This window comes from Schistocerca piceifrons, chromosome 3, assembly GCF_021461385.2.
Source record: "Schistocerca piceifrons isolate TAMUIC-IGC-003096 chromosome 3, iqSchPice1.1, whole genome shotgun sequence".
Lineage (NCBI taxonomy): Eukaryota > Metazoa > Arthropoda > Insecta > Orthoptera > Acrididae > Schistocerca > Schistocerca piceifrons.
The window spans coordinates 172614672-172632825 of NC_060140.1; the positions used below are offsets into that span (position 1 = coordinate 172614672).

Sequence of the window (18154 nt, forward strand, 5' to 3'; positions counted from 1 at the left end):
CTTGAAGATGTCTCCCGCAGTCGGAGACGAAACTTTGGGAATCACCTCAGAATTCATCAACCGACCACGGCATAACAGCCCGGATAATTATACTGGACATGATTAAACACATGTCTGAAATATTACGGGCTTTGGTAATAATGATATTTAGTTGCATGCTGTAGGTGTAAGCAAAGTAAATTTGCCAGTGGAGGCGAGGAGTGGTCGGGCACAGCCGGGGAGGCGATGGCCGGCGAGCGCCGGAAGAGCATTGTGCAGGGGCCGGGGTCCCAGGGGATGCGGCCGCTGACCTGTAAGCATCAAAAGGAACGCCGCCGGGTGCCAGGTGAGAGAGAGAGAGAGGGGAAATGTAGAGCAGACAGAGAGCGTCCAACGTACGCGCTGGCGCCGCCCGGTCGCGCGCTGTTTTAGCGGCAAATGGGCTGAGCTCTGATTGGGCAGTTCATAAGAAAGTGCGGGAAACGCTGAGGGTCAACACCCGCTGTTTGAACAGAGAAATTTTTGGTTAGGTGGAGAAATTGTATCACTCCGTGAGGGAGAGGTGGGAGGCCTTTGCAGCGTCGGGATTGGCTGATTAGAGTTTGGCGGCAAGATTGTCGCAACAGCATCGTGCAGAGCGAGACAGCTGATGGGGAGCGTCTTGTGCCATGAAAGAGGACAGTCGCAAAGTTCGGTAGCTCTGAGATAGGGACTTAGATTATGAATACTATGCTGTGTATGATCTAGAGTCTACAGCTACAGTAGGACATCAGCGTCCACGATAGGCACTGCACTGACTACTTGTATAACTGCAGTTGATTCCGCCTGATAGGCTGGCAGTCACCATTGAACGTAGTCAACCAGTGCACAGAGATATCATACTGGTATTGCACGTTAGTACAAGACACACTGGGCTGCACCTTAAAGGTTGTTGAGCCAGTCTTGAAAGCGTCATATACCACTTAGAGAAAATATAGGGCTTGTGGTATTAGTAGTTTCTGAGTAGTTTATTCTGCTCAAGCTATTTGAGAGACTGATCTTAATTCAGCGACTATGCACCTGCAGTCGTCGCCCCAGCAGTATCGACGGAACCAGCATGCTGGTAGACGGTATAGTGAAACTTGCAGCAGCGGCAGTAGAGTTCAGAAATAGTTGTTGGATCGTGTTCGTGCCATCCACTTAGCATCCGTGCACTTTTGCTTACGATTCGTTATTGGTTATTTGTCTTTTTGCATGTTGTTTGGTTTGTTTCTTGGTGGTGGTGTCCGAAGTGCGTATTATTTCGGACACAAAGGAGATTATAGGAACGCAGTCAGATTGCATTTACCATATGCTTATCCAGGGGCATAATTAAATCTAACTTCGCATCAACTTAACATTGAGATTATAGGAACGCAGTCAGATCGCATCTACCATTTGCTTATCCAGGGGCATAATTAAATCTAACTTCGCATCAGCTTAACATTAAGAGCTGAGACCCAATCTTACCAGTGTAGTATATCTAAGAACAGTGTACAGTTGGTTTAAATTGTTTTCATTCATGATTTGTTCAATATGATCTAATTTCTATCGTGAGATAATTTACAATAAATACAACTTATTTACAATATCGCTTTTGATTCAGTAATCAGTGCATTATTAATATATTTTATTCATGTTCAATATCGGCCGCTACCCCAATAAGAAGTCCTACATTACGACATTATGAACCGTCCGCTCTGCCATTGAAATGCTGAAATGTTTGTTCTCCTTCTGCAGTCTTGACAGTTGCCATTCTATACATTGGATATAGAATATGAGTCATGTGGTGCGAATACATTACCGTTGCAAGTAAACATGATGAATAGTGAGAGCAGGCGAGATTCCACATAGATGTCTTGCAGAAATGAAAACAACATACAAACCTGAGTGAACTATTTTACAACAAGGGAATTAAAGAGTCAAAAACCAAAACGGAACACAACTTCAAAAACGTTTAAAATATATGTTTTGACAGAACACAAAGAAACTGTGTCATTGTGAAATTGTTGCGTTTATTTGTTGTAGCTTATGGGACAAATTGTTATGTTTTCTGAGACACCCTTCTACACCTGCAGGACAGGACAGGTAGTTTAAGTTGTGGAAAGGGGCCAAAATAAGCGGCTGTCAGTTACACTCGAACATCTTTTATTTGATCAAACATTACAAGAGCCAAGAATAATTTTTCTTAAAAGAAAAACACAGCTTTATACTTCAAACTTAACTAACGACTGAATGCGCCATACAATCTCATGCCCTAAGGGCAACACCACTTTAATTTAAAAACGGCTGAAAGCCAATAACATAAAGCTCAACCAAAATCAGAAATTTAAAAGGGAAAAGCCTTATCTAAAAACAGTTCCTTAATTAGGCTAAAGGCCCAAGAGCAAACAACTTAAATTCAACACTTAATACTCAATAACATTAATTTTAAAAATGCCAAAGTCTTTACGTAAAACAGTTCTTAAATTAGGCTGAAGACCCAAACCATCTGATGCCCTAAGGGCAAAACAACCTTAATCTAAAAATCGGCTAGAAGCCATAAAGTACAAACAAAAAACAAGAAAAGGCACTACACCCAAAGGCGCTCAGAAATTACGAGGGTCATCCTGGAATTCACACACTAACGCTTGCTTAGGTGAGACAGGCAATCGACCCAACCATTGTCAATCCGACGACAACCCAACCGACAGACAGTCAAAGGACCTATCGACAGGATAACCTCCAAACAGCCAACAACAAACTTCAAACGATACAATTTGAACAGTCGTGACTTGCTGGTAGATTAACTCAAAACTCAACTTTCATGTTCAGGATCGGTGAGCCACGAACATCGTAGCAATGCGAACAGCAGCACACACTCCGACAATGCATAGAGGCCGCCAGAGGGCCAGGCCTAACTACGCTCTGTGGAGATTTCCTCGCTGCTCCACGTCGACCGACCAACTGCCCAGGCACAGAATCGGTGAAAGGGCCAAGTAAACGTCGGCCAATGAGACGACCAGGCGAACGACCAACCAACAGTCGTCCTGCTCCAATCTACCTCCGTCAGACAGTTCAGGTGTGTCGCCAGCGGTCGGCGAGCACTGGCTATCAGCGCCTCACCGGCGCTCCGTCCCCGACTTCACTGCTGCTGCGTCCCGACTGCACTGCTGGTCCGTCCCGAACTGACTGCCAGACACACGACGACCCAGAATACTACCGGCCGCTCCAGAGATGTTACGACAGTGCGCTTATTGGTACGCGCTGCTGCTGCCACTCACAGGCAAGTAAGGCAGGAAGCTAGTGACTCCAGTAAATGGAATAAGAAAACGAGGTGGCAGTACCGTAAGAGAAGATGACACAATAAACTGGATAAACGCGAGCCATGCACAGCTCATTTTCATCATTTCCTTAGGAGTGATGACATTCACATTAATACGAGCACCAAAATCGGCTGGAAGCCATAAAGTACAATCAACAAACATGAAAAGGCAGTACACCCAAGGGCGCTCAGAGGGTCACCCTGGACTTCACTCACTTATCAGGTGTACAAATTACATGCATCGATAAGAGATTCCTATCGTATGACTCACGTACCGTCACTAATGCCGAGTATGACACAACAGACGCGTTTTCCAGTGGACGATTCGGTTGATTTGTCACCTTGCCATCAAATGTTTGGGGTTCCCATTCGAAAACCACTTCCTTTCGGCTACTAATAGAGCACCGGTGTAGAATCAACATTCATTATAGGTCGATACCTTACACCTCGCTGTTACAAACGGACGCTACACCACGACACAGACACGAAACTGAGTAAAGCGAAAAGAGAAAAAAAGAAAATAGAAAAAAAAATTGGGGCATTGGAAGATTGATCATGGCTTGCCTGCTTAGCAGCCCAACACCACTTAACCACGGCGCCGTTCCTCTTTCAAGTTGCTCTTTATTGCATTTCTTGTTCTTGGACAGTTCACTGTTTCTATTTTGCTTTTTTCACAGTTCAGTACTCTTTCCTATTTTCATGCTGGATCTGTGTTCAGGTTTTGACGGGCTGTCCACTGGGCCATCTTATCACTAAATCTGAGGGGGTGTTGTGGGCAGTTTCCCTTGCAAGAACTAGAATCTGATGCTATTGATGTATAAGGTTGTAGAGCATAGATTTTTCGTGGACTGCCCATAAAGCCTGCCACCACTCTGCTGTATGGTCCAGCTCAATGACAAAAGGAGAGTGCACTAACTAAATTAAATCAATGACTTTGACAGCAGATAGAGTTATTCAGAAAATTACCTTTCAATTGATATGCATCTAGCCCTGATAAATTTGTTGTTTCAAAAGTCATCACAATTACTCTTTAATTACTCGCTATCACACTAATTTTCTTCGACAATTTGAGATGACCATCGGTTTGTCTAACCAGCGGACTACGGACTTGTAGGCGCGAACGAATTTTCTGGGTCCTAATTTGATTATTTCTACACTACTGGCCATTAAAATTGCTACACCATGAAGTTGACGTGCTACAGACGCGAAATTTAACCGACAGGAAGAAGACTCTGTCATATGCAAATGATTAGCTTTCCATAGCATTCACACAAGGTTGGCGCCGGTGGAGACACCTACAACGTGCTGACATGAGGAGAGTTTCCAACCGATTTCTCATACACAAACAGCAGTTGACCGGCGATGCTTGGTGAAATGTTGTTGTGACGCCTCGTGTAAGGAGGAGAAATGCGTACCATCACGTTTCCGACTTTGATAGATTGTACCTTATCGCGATTGCGGTTTATCGTATCGCGACATTGCTGCTCGCGTTGATCGAAATCCAATGACTGTTAGCAGAATATGGAATAGGTGGGTTCAGGATGGTAATACAGAACGCCGTGCTGGATCCCAACGGCCTCCTATCACTATCAGTCGAGATGACAGGCATCTTATCCGCATGGCTGTAGCAGATCGTGCAGCCACGTCTCGATCCCTGAGTCAACAGATGGGGACGTTTGCAAGACGACAACCATCTGCACGAACAGTTCGACGTCGTTTGCTGCAGCATGGACAATCAGCTCGGAGACCATGGCTGCGGTTACCCCTGACGCTGCAACACAGACAGGAGCGCCCGCGATGGTGTACTCGACGACGAACCTTGGTGCACGAATGGCAAAACGTCATTTTTTCGGATGAATCCAGGTTGTGTTTACAACATAATGATGGTCGCATTCGTGTTTGGTGACATCGCGGTGAACGCACATTGGAAGCGTGTATTCGTCATCGCCATACTGGCTTATCACCCAGCGTGATGGTACGGGGTGCCATTGGTTGCACGTCTCGGTCAGCTCTTGTTCGCATTTACGGCGCTTTGAACAGTGGACGTTACATTTCAGATGTGTTACGACCCGTGGCTCTACCCTTCATTCGATCGCTGCGAAACCCTACATTTCAGCAGGATAATGCACGACCGCATGTTGCAGGTCCTGTACGGGCCTTTCTGGATACAGAAAATGTTCGACTGCTGGCCTGGCCAGCACATTCTCCAGATCTCTCACCAATTCAAAACGTCCGGTCAATGGTGGCCGAGCAACTGGCTCGTCACAATACGCCAGTCACTACTCTTGATGAACTGTGGTATCTTGTTGAAGCTGCATGGACAGCTGTACCTGTATACTCCATCCAAGCGCTGTTTGACTCAATGCCCAGGCATATAAAGGACGTCATTACGCCCAGAGTGGTTGTTCTGGGTACTGATTTCTCAGGATCTACGCATCCAAATTGAGTGAAAATGTAATCACATGTCAGTTCTAGTATAATATATTTGTCCCTTGAATACCAGTTTATCATCTGCGTAACAATTTTAATGGCCAGTAGTGTATAATATCGCGAGTTGGCGAATACTGGCAGAGGCCAACCAGCCGTTAGTTTCAAATTCAGAACACTGCTACTTACCACGGAAGGACAAAAGAGTGCCCGCCGTTTTCGCGGAAGTTGCTGCTTCCTCAGCATTGCTCACCCCTGGGCCCTGCCTTGCGACTGCTCCACAGTGGAGCTAACGGTAACCGCGGCGCTCGTTAGGGTGGCTATACGTCTGTCTTATTATCGGTGGAAGCTTCATGTGTCGAGGGCTCCTCGGCCACAAAGGTGTCGAGAGACGCCATCATCGTCCGGATGTGAATACCTGATCGAGTTGAACGGAGGTGAGCAGTTACGACGGTCGTGAGATCGGGACCCGCCACAATCGTAGGGTCGGTGAGGATTCTTTGTGCACAGTTTGCCGCCATGGACCGTTCCGCTAGTGAGGTTGCAGACATCTCATCTCCGACTTCATATTCAGTAGCGTTCGTAGCTGTTTTCCTAATCTTCCAGTGCGCAATAGACAGGGCGCTCTTTAATATGATGATACTAGTGAACAAGTTTCTCCATGTTTTTTCTCCACTCACTCTCTCGTTCTCTCGTAGTTCAACGGCTGGACTGTTTTAATTTAATGCATTTCATACGACTGAATTTTTGTGTTTTAAACAGTTGCCCTGAAGGAAGAGGCATTAGGGCCTGACTTTCCTACACTTTTTTCAGTACCTTCCCTCTACTGTCTTATCTATTGCATTAACTAACCATCAACTGAAGCCCTGTTAGGTCGGTGCCAACCACGGTCGGGGCCGTAACCGACGGGTAGGTGAATAACAAGCCTCTCCAACTGCAGGGAAAGCGAGAAATCGCCTGCACAATTTATTATTTTGTTATTCCTCTTCAAATTAACCTTTATTAATATTCGCAGCATCGACTACGGCACCCAACAACCACAACAACCTAACTAACAACCACAACAACCTAACTATGGTGAAGAAATGTGTCAAGGAACTAGTTTGCTCTAGGAAAAAATTTAAACTCAGTGTTTCACCTGGCAGTAGCAATTAAACGTTTGGCTTCGGTGTGATACTGGAACAGCCTCCCCTCTCCCCCTTAAACCTTGGCTCTGGAGCATAGGTTTAAGTTAGGCTGAAGACTCGTACGTACTCCAGGAGGACCTGCAGAGGATTAATGCATGGTGCGACAGCTGGCAGCTTTCCCTAAACGTAGATAAATGTAATATAATGCGCATACATAGGGGCAGAAATCCATTCCAGTACGACTATGCCATAGGTGGTAAATCATTGGAAGCGGCAACGACCGTAAAATACTTAGGAGTTACTATCCGGAGCAATCTGAAGTGGAATGATCACATGAAACAAATAGTGGGAAAAGCAGGCGCCAGGTTGAGATTCATAGGAAGAATTCTAAGAAAATGTGACTCATCGACGAAAGAAGTAGCTTACAAAACGCTTGTTCGTCCGATTCTTGAGTATTGCTCATCAGTATGGGACCCTTACCAGGTTGTATTAATAGAAGAGATAGACATGATCCAGCGAAAAGCAGCGCGATTCGTCATGGGGACATTTAGTCAGCGCGAGAGCGTTACGGAGATGCTGAACAAGCTCCAGTGGCGGACACTTCAAGAAAGGCGTTACGCAATACGGAGAGGTTTATTATCGAAATTACGAGAGAGCACATTCCGGGAAGAGATGGGCAACATATTACTACCGCCCACATATATCTCGCGTAATGATCACAACGAAAAGATCCGAGAAATTAGAGCAAATACGGAGACTTACAAGCAGTCGTTCTTCCCACGCACAATTCGTGAATGGAACAGGGAAGGGGGGATCAGATAGTGGTACAATAAGTACCCTCCGCCACACACCGTAAGGTGGCTCGCGGAGTATAGATGTAGATGAAAGATGATAATTCGGCAGTCAACCGATATGAATGCCAAATAAAGATTTTACTAACAGATTGACCAGTAGTCTCATTTTTACGTTTGCGCCAGATATACATACACTTAACGGTCTTTCATCACGAGAACTAGACCTGCATGATAAACTCGGAAACATGTATTAGATAGTGGATGAGTGAGGTTGCGATGTTAATTTTGATACGAACATAAACTAAAAAAATCACAATGGGAGTCCATTGCGTAACTTGTACCAAGCTTTTGATATTAGTGTATTCACAGAATGGATACGCAGGTAAACACTGGTATCTATCTTCATGTATTGCACTTAAACTGTTCCCGATGTCCACTTTTAATGGGAACATCTGTACTTCCCACTTTCTCAGTTGCATACCATCAACCTTGACACACATAATCAAGCTTTTACCAGTAACTACATAGCAGAAAATTATGGATACGAAATGGCTTTAATAAGTGGGGAAAGGAATTGTCATTATTCACTCACAGTATGCTTCACATTTATTTATCATCCCTTTCAAATCGCATAATGGCTTCAGTGACACACAACTGAATATTCATACCGCACACTTTACAGTCGAGGACATACCACTTCCGTTTAAGCGACAGACACACAGACACACACACACACACACACACACACACACACACACACACACACTGTAAGGTGGCAGATTAAATGTGTTGTGACTTAGCAAGACAGCCAAGTCACAACGAGAGGAAGCCGAAAGGCACGAGTTAAGCTCACGCAGATTGGCGTGAGGTCTGGAACAGTTAAAAGGAAATGAGAACTTAGTAAATGGACGCAGTTGCTGTAATACTTAACTTTAATCCACATTTGTAGAACATCGATCTTGATGATACATGCTTCACAATATTAATTATCAAAGCTATGGCGCCTTGTTAGGTCGTAGCCAATGACTTAGCTGAAGGCTATGCTAACTATCGTCTCGGCAAATGAGAGCGTATTTGTCAGTGTGGCTTCGCTAGCAAAGTCTGCTGTACAACTGGGGCGAGTGCTAGTAAGTCTCTCTAGACCTGCTGTGTGGTGGCGCTCGGTCTGCTATCACTGAAAGTGGCGACACGCGGGTCCGGCGTATACTAATGGACCGCGGCCGATTTAAAGGCTACCACCTAGCAAGTGTGGTGTCTGGCGGTGACACCACAAAATGAATGTCTATTTCGCACCTTACATGAGAGTTTTTATACATTGTAACAGGAAGGTGAATATGTCACCCAATAAACTTCAGTGAAACTGAGCAGATTAGCCTTTTAAAATGTACAGTATGCGATGCAAAGGGATGGCAATCAATCAACAGTATTAACACACCGAACCTAAATCCTGCATGTCAGTGAGCAAGAGGTGAAGCAAGCTGCTGGAGGAAACGTTTCGTTTGGGAGCAGATGCTAGTGATGACGTCATGGGCCAAGTACAATGGAGAGCTTTTAAAGTGACCTGCGGCGACGGACAATGAACAGGCCAGATAACTCATCCAGGAGGACAAGTAGCACGCCAACGGAGTGGTATGGAAAGAATCTATAGAAAACTGCATTGGGGAATTTCCAGATGGATGCGAACAAACCATTGACGCAGTCGATCACGTGAACTGCGCAAGGTACACTCATGATGTACGCATGTAGCTTTTAGGCGTCTGTAACACTCACAGGGTGTTTTTTGCTGATGTCTGACGAACGAGGAAAGGAGTGTAGTGGTCAGGACACACACACACACACACACACACACACACACACACTCATACACACACACACACACACACACACACACACACAGTTGACACATGCCAGTTACGAGATATACTAACCAACGCCTGTTAGTTCTTCCTTATGACCAGCCACAGTATAACATTTACCATGATAAATCGCAGAAATCATTTTTTAATGTTGAAGAAGTGTGGATTCTCGATTCGTAAAATGCAGTTTTAAATTGTGACAAATCGTAAGCAGTAATCACAGTTGCCGAAAAGTGATATTTACAGAAATCACTGACGTCGGAAAGTCACAGTTTAGCTCATACCTACTGTGTGGACAACATTCTGTCCAAAACAGTAGGCGTGCACTACCCGCTGATTGTATGCAGAAAATTGGCATACGAGCCATTGATATTGCTACATGGAATAACACAAGCAAAAAGGGCAACTAAAAACGGGACTAGTAGTACCGAAAGTCGAAATGAAAATTGCATCGAAATTGACAGCAACTGTCAAATGCAGGCGCTGCACTAACATATTTCAAGTCAAAGTCCAGGCAACCCGACGAGAAAACAAAACAAGTATGGGAATGAGATAATTCCAGGAGCGCTACGGGTAGCAAACATTGAGACATATGGAAATTTGGATCTGTCTTTGAAGTGTGCTTGAACAACCAAAGTTGTTAAGCCGACCGCTCACGTAAAGCGGGAAATCAGGATTCAAATCCCGGTCTGGCACACATTTTCATTTATCTTCTATGAATTGTTTAGCTGTGGTGGTACCGTATTCCCAATTTGCGAATACATGTCATTACATTTATGCTTTAACTGATGAATAACGCGATGACATTCGGAGTTTCCTGTCCAACATCACTCGTTGATAGCGGCTGGGGTATAACGGCGGCTACTGGAAATGGTGGGTGAGTGTTAATACTACAGCTGGAAATGTCAGTGACCTAGCTGAGTGTGGTTGTCCGTCCACATTCATGGTGGATGAATGTCAGACGACGATCTGATTTCCGAAGTTCCTGGTTTCGGTGCTCTCTTTGACGTCGGACACAACTGTTGACGGAGGAACAGATTCTTCGTAGGTCTTATGGCGGAATAGTGCAATATTTCTGGTTTAGTCAGCCATCATATTAGGCTCCACGAAGCTGTTCCCAGAGCAGTGGAGATGCAAGAAGTATATAGATGACAAACTGTGGTGTGAGGTACTTGTGACAGATGTTAGATTCGGTACCATTCCCGTGAGAAAGACCCCTGCATAATGCTACTGCTCTGTGATTGGCTGCTGTGTTCGGAGCAAGGGCGGCAAAACGTTAAAGTATAGTTATTATTATTAGTTAAACTATTCATTGGAATGACTTCACTTTTTAATATAAATATCTCTCAAGAGCTGACTATCAATCAGTCATTTTAGAATTATTAAAAACAATTTAAATCAAAATCAAAAGACTGACGAAATTGCAGACGAAGCACTTCGGAAGCGTTCGATTCACGCCTTTTCTGTTATGGCGCGCGAAGTGTTTCGGGGTGTTCGTCACTCTGGATTAGGCAGTCGAGAAGAACAGACATGTTGTCCGTCGTAGGATGTGTTTCCAGTTTTTATTTCAGTTCCTGTTCGTCACTCTGAATTAGGCAGTCGAGATGTACAGTCACGCTGTCTGTGGCAGGGTGTGTTTGCCAGTATTCAGTATTAAAAGATTCACTCCGGTAGTCATGAGGCACAGACACGTGCCACAAATAGTGTAAAGATACATTTTCGTAAACATAGTGTTTGATCATGTACTTTGCTGTATCAGAAGGTGGTGTATTAAGATCATGTAGTCTTCTCGTGTGGCTATATTAAAATACGCGAGTGGCATCCCAAAGAAGTGATACATTATTTCCGAACAGAACCTCGCTAAAAGTCAGTTTCTGCCTCAAGATACAGAACCTACGACCTGCGTGCTGTTTTCTGCGCTGGGAACATCAACTTGAAGACAGCAGGTTAGTGAATTATAACAGAACCTTCCTATTCCACACAGTGCAGTGGAAACAACTAGGCGCCTCGCGTGTACTGCATGCGGAGAACAAATGTGCTCAGTGACACGTCATCTGCAGTAATGCAGAGGAGGTAAAGGAGGATGATCGTTATTAACACCAACAATCAATTCATTCTTCTTTTCTTGCCGTAATAGTAACGGGTAGTCAAATGAAAAGGAGATAAATGTAAAAAGTAAGTGAACTGTTTATTATTTCAAAACTAATCGCCGTAACTGTAAATTCATTTATCCCAACGTGAGGCAAGATGGTCAATGCCCTCTTGGAAAAGTGTTTTGCGTTGCCTACGGAATCATGATTTACGCCGGCGTGCACCCAATCGTCCGAAGCAAATCGTTGGCCACGAATTACTTTCTTCGGGGCTTGAAAAATATGGAAATCGCATGGGGAGAGACCGGAACTGTGTGGAGGATGTGCTTTTCAGTGAAACTCTTGAAGCGTAATCGAAACTATCTTGGCAACACGTTTACCCTTACACATCCTCTATACAGTCCCAATTTCTCCTCAAGCGGTTTCATTATTTTTGGAGCCCCGAAGAAAGTAATTCGTGGCCGTTGATTTGCTCCGGGCGAAGAAGTTCACTCCTGGGTACGATCATGATTTCATAGGCAACCGCAAACATTTTTGTATGATGCCACTGACGATCTTGTCTCAAAGTGGGATAAATGTATTAACAGTTAAAGAGACTGGTTTGGAAATAATAAACGGTTCATTTACTTTTATCCATCTCTCTAGTTTTCGTCTGAATGCCGCTTATATAAACATCTTTCCGTTCCGTATGTGAGAGTCATGTCGGTGGCGACTGGTCGGAACTTTGTGGCGCCACTCTAGACACTGCCTGCCCGGTGACACCGTCTGTAGTATGAGGGCTATCCACAAAGTACACTACGTTTTGGAATAAAAAATAAATAAAGTATTGGAATTTTTTTAATTATATACAGATGAAAGACACACTTAAATACTACTTTTCTGCATAGTTGCCATTTAAATTAAGGCACTTATCGTAGCGATGGACGAGCTTGGAAATTCCTTCGTCGTAAAATTCGGCCGCCTGCGCCTTCAACTACGTGGTTACCTCTTCTTGAAGGTGTGCGTCGTCATCAAAACGCTGCATAGCCAACCATTTCTTCATTGCTGGGAATAAGTGGAAGTCGCTCGGTGCCAGGTCGGGACTGTACGGCGGATGAGGAAACAACTCCCACTTAAAAGATTCGAGAACTTCACGAGTGGCATTTGCCGTGTGGGCCCGGGCGTTGTCGTGAATCAGCAAGATCTTTGAGCCCAACTTTCCCCTGCGCTTGTTTTGTATTGCTCTTCTGAGGTTGTGCAGAGTTTGGCAATACCTTTGAGAGTTTATTGTAGTGCCTCTTTCCAGGAAATCTACAAAAATCACACATTTTCTGTGCCCAAAAGAGGTAACCACGTGGTTGAAGGCGCAGTCGGCCGATTTTACGACGAAGGAATTTCCAAGCTCGTCCATCGCTACGATAAGTGCCTTAATTTAAATGGCAACTATGTAGAAAAGTAGTAGTTAAGTGTGGCTTTCATCTGTATATAATAAAAAAATTTCCAATTCTTTATTTATTTTTAATTCCAAAACGTAATGTACTTTGTGGATAGCCCTCGTATTTCTGTGTATAAACGTGTGATACGGCGTGCACTCAGTGAGGCTGATGGGAAAAAATCACTTCACGTATGACTCAGCAAATGCTAAATTAATGAATCAGTATGGTAGCTACCATCGAAGATGAAGAGATTTAATGAAACGAGCATTGTATACAGCATCATCCTTATTAAGGTTTAAGAGCCCCCGAAGCGACGAAGACGCCACTGCGACAAGTAATATAATATACGACACATGCGGCCGCAAATGTGGGGAACATGGATGAGAAATGTTGAACATGTGACGTCACCGGGCGACGTACTTAGCAGCTGTTGGGCTTGTCGATCCTACGCTCGCGGCTAGGGGGCGGTGCTGCACATCGCTCTGCTAGGCCGCTCTGATCCTTTGTAGACGTAAAAGTCACAAAATTACAGTCTTCACTGTAACAAAACAAAAGCTGTTTTTTGTTTTGTTTTATGTCCGTTTCTCCTTTTTTTGTTTACGGACTTTATGTGCTGAAGAAAAAGTTGGTCATTTACTGATTATGATGCAATCGGGAGCTTATACACATTTGCTTGTGACGCAGTGCGCTATGTTTTTATTTTTTATTTATTTATTTATTGACTTGTACTCTGCAATAAGCAAGTGGAGGTCGGGAGACTAGTAATTAAAGTAATGAAACTTAATTTAGACACAAAAATATCTAAGCCAATGCAAAAATAAATAAATAAGAAAATACTGCCTGTCACACGCAAGACTCGAGCACTGTGCGTCACGCGCTAAAGTCACGCATGTAGGCACAGACTCACACTGACGTAAATACTTTGGGATGATCGAATGCAACAGACTGACAGGCTCAACCGCCGCACTTGCTGTGGCGTACGTCATCTGGCGACGTGACACGTTCAACATTTGTCATCCACTTTGGCGTATTTCCCGACATTTGCAGCCCCATGTGTCCGATATTCAATTACTTGTCTCAACGTCATTTATGTCGCTTCGGGGTCTTTTAAACATTAGTAAGGATCATGCTGTATTCAATGCTTGTTTAATTAAATATTTCATCTTCAATGAAAGCCACCATACCGATGCATTAATTTATCATCTTTTGGGTCATAGGTGATGTTGTGTCGGCTATTGTGAGGAGCAGCACCGACAATAAACAAGAAAGGAGAGAAGTTGCGATTGTCTGTGGCAGGAATCCAGAATCATCTGTGCATAACAATTTCTAATTAGTAGAAAACTTTATTTCTACTAAGGAAAGAAACATTACTTCCTGTGCCTCCTATATAAAAGCATTTTACTATTATTACTCTCAGAATGCATACTAAGCAACGTCTTCCCATTGCTCAGTGCTGATGCTCTCGAAGTCTGCGATCAGGCTGGGACGGCCAGCGATGAGCCGCTGGTGAAAACAGCGTCGACAGGTGGCGCTGAACTCTTGTCCTCCTGGAGGTGTGGCGCTGTCCGCTCTTTCCACTGACGCGCAGGTCAGCGCCTTCTTCACGCCGCTTCGTGGCGCTCCGCTGGTCCGCGTGCAGTCAATAACTTAAGGCTGCACAGGTGAAGTGATTTTTTTTATATTTTATTTTCATCAGTCTTCTTGCAGTGCACGCTGTCTACACATTACACAAAAGTAGCTATAGAGGGCGTCAATAGGCAAGCAGTTTCTAATGTAGCGCCACAGAGTTATGGTCAGTCGCCACCGATACGGCGTTCGTAAACGAAAAGAAGCTGCAGTTTTCGCCAAGTTATGTAGGACAATATGACAAATTTCCTGATCCACAATGAAATTTCCACGCTGCAGCAGAATGTGCGTGATATGAAACTTCCTGGTAGATTAAAACTGTGTGCCAGACCGAGACTCTAACTCGGGTCCTTTGCCTTTCGTGGGCAAGTGCTCCATCATCTGAGCTACCCAAGCACGACTCACGACCCATCCTGACACCTTCAATTCTGGTAGTACCTCGTATCCTACATTCCAAACTTCACAGAAGCTCTTCCCGAGTTCGAGTTTCGGCCCAGCACACAGTTTTAATCTGCCATGAAGTTTCAAATTTCCTGATGCTCGCATGTAATTTTTCTGGTGTGTAGTCGCCTAATTAAGAAACCGTCTTCGTTTTTTGTAGTGGAATTAGATACTATTTTCTGTACCATTTGAAAGCAACTTCTACGAGAACTTCAACCAGATAACTTGTATGCGAATTACTTATGAAGAAACAGTCACGATCGTGATTGTTTCTTCATAAGTAACTATCACAAGTAAGATCACTGGCACTCCCAACTACGTTGGCTAAAATCACGTATGGGAACACGTAAAATATTATCAAACCACTGTCCCGCCATCGGCAGAAGAGGCTCAATAAATGGCTGTCATTGTACACCACACGTAAGCAGACACATCAGGGTTGTTATACCATACGCTGAAAATGTTGACCTTGAGCATTGCTACTCGCTATAGCGAGTGACTTGGAGAAACAATACTGCACGTTGAATTTTATCTGGAGTTAACGGCAGCACAGGCCCGTGTTAGAAGGTATTTCACGCCTTCGGGAATCGTCGGTGTTTCTCAATAAAACTCTTGTTTTAATTTTCGACACTGATAAAAGTATAGAAATGCTAAGTCTGGTAAATGTGCAAACCATTTGCGTTTCCTGAACGACTGTTTCAATGTCCTCCAAACGTTCTCTTAAGAAAGTCTGTCGTTACATGTGCAGAATGGGAGGGAGGCCCATAATTTTGGTATCACACTGATTGCCTTATGTTCATTGGGAGTCTTCCAATAACAGCGGCAGCAGCATGTTTTAGAACTCTAGATACCTTGGCTTAGTGTTCGAATACTGCCTCGGGCATAGATGTGAGTGATGTCCTTAGGATAGTTAGTTCTAGGGGACTGATGACCTCAGAAGTTAAGTCCCATAGTGCTCAGAGCCATTTGAACCATTTGAAGTCATGACGATCAGGCTGTAGATGCAGCGAAATGTGAAGTTGATGAGATGCACTCGTCTGGTTGATCCCTCTCTTACTTCCGAGATGACTCTTAATGACATTTGCATTGAATTTTGCTGCCTCTAAAAAACTACTTTCATTTTTCTCACCAATTGCTCTTCGTTTTCCTTGGCTTATTTTACTCTCCACACTTCCAGTTTCTAGAATTTATTTTAATAATGTTTGCAAATACAGTTCGTGAGTGTTTGGCACGATCAGGAAATGCCGCGCGTGATTAGCCGAGCGGTCTATGGCGCTGCAGCCATGGACTTTGCGGCTGGTCCCGGCGGAGGTTCGAGTCCTCCCTCGGGCATGGGTGTGTGTGTTAGTGATTAAGATAATTTAGGTTAAGTAGTGTGTAAGCTTAGGGACTGGACCTTAGCAGTTAAGTCCCATAAGATTTCACACACATTTGATCTGGAAATTTTTCCGCGTATAACCTCACCGGTGCTTAAATAGTTTGGCGACACTTGCTATAAAGGATATTCACTTTTTCGACTGTCATATACATTGTTGAATATCTCAACAGATTTACGAGCAAATTAGCACATTGGTACACCGGCAGAACACAGACTTGTGGGCTTCTAGCGCACAGGAAAACACAAGAATCATATTAGAGGTACGTGTTTGCCCACATTTGGTGTAAAAGGGCACATGTTTGTGGAACCTTTTCTCCTCACGGCGGGGCAGTGGTTTGATACTATTAGATCAAGTCTCATTTGATGTTATGTCTATGGAGTTCTCTTACAACCTTCTTTCAAATGCACAGTGAAAAGCATATAGTTACATTCGAGAAAAAAAACAGTCGGAGTCGTAGTTCCGACGCTGTTACGATAAAAATTATTTACAGACACATCAGGATATTCGCCATGTTGTCCGCTGTGACGTAGCGAAGAAAGCACTTCGATATATTTATTCATTCTGGAAGGTCTGTCTTAGTTGCCTTACTACATATAATGTCTGTCCTAAAAGTCGTCAGGTGCATTTTATGTAGTGTTTTAACAGATATTTGCAATTTCGTGTTTGCATTCTGTAGCTGGAGACAGCCCAAGCAAATGCTGCTCATCACGTCTTTCACGCGAGGCCCCGTGCCGACGGAAAGCGTCGGCTTGTTTCCCTTTACAAACTAAACGATTTCTGAAGAGGAACTTCACTAGCCCATTCGATAGAGCGGTTCCAAATTAGTATACTGCGATATCTGTTTATCGATACGTATTAACAGGGCAGTAAAACTCTAAAAAAGTACTCCACCAGCGACAGCACTGTCCTGGCCCGTGCTGACTTCTACGGCCAAGCATACAGCGGCTATTGAGTCGCTGCTGAGTTACTGTTTATTATTCGTATTTTTAATGTTCTTCTATTGGAGCTGTGGTGAGAGACTGGCAGGAGTACGACGTTAATCACAGACTTTACTATTGAGAACAATAAAGGTGAATGATACCAGACTTCTAACTTTATTCGTAATTACCCGAATTGTAAGATATCCATTTTGTGAAGTGATCATTCCCAACGTAGAGACAGATAACTTTATTTGGAACCATTGTGACGACTGGTGAACAGAGCCACTACTTAAAGTAAACTAACACCTCAAGAGGTCCAACTTTGTGACATCATTGATTAAGGTTAAGGCATAAAATGGCGGTAGTGACTTTGTGACTGCCTTTCCTTTATTTTTTTAACTGTTTCATTAGATTGGTTCAAATGACTCTGAGCACTATGGGACTTAACTTCTAGGGTCATCAGTCCCCTAGAACTTAGAACTACTTAAACCTAACTAACCTAAGGACATCAGACACATCCATGCCCGAGGCAGGATTCGAACCTGCTACCGTAGCGGTCGCGTGGTTCCAGACTGTAGCGCCTAGAACCGCTCGGCCACCCCGGCCGGCCATTAGATTCCTGGGTAGGGGGTGGGGCGGGGTAATGAGTCATTCCCTGGTGGATGCATACTGTTGACTGTAACAATAAACTGCTGGAAATGCGCATATGTTAAAACTGAATTCCTGTTAAAAGGTTCATTCGGTAGCTGCGTAGTAAGTGAACGAAATAGATAACTTC

At 44.0% G+C, this 18154-nt stretch overlaps 1 protein-coding gene across 1 annotated transcript in view; it reads left to right on the forward strand.

The window, feature by feature from the left end:
• Positions 1-225: 225 nt before the first annotated feature.
• LOC124788491 overlaps positions 226-18154 on the forward strand; it is a 540210-nt gene continuing 522281 nt past the window's right edge. The window contains exon 1 of the mRNA XM_047255760.1: positions 226-325. Coding sequence (XP_047111716.1) covers positions 226-325 — 100 coding nt within the window. The remainder of the gene's footprint in view (positions 326-18154) is intronic.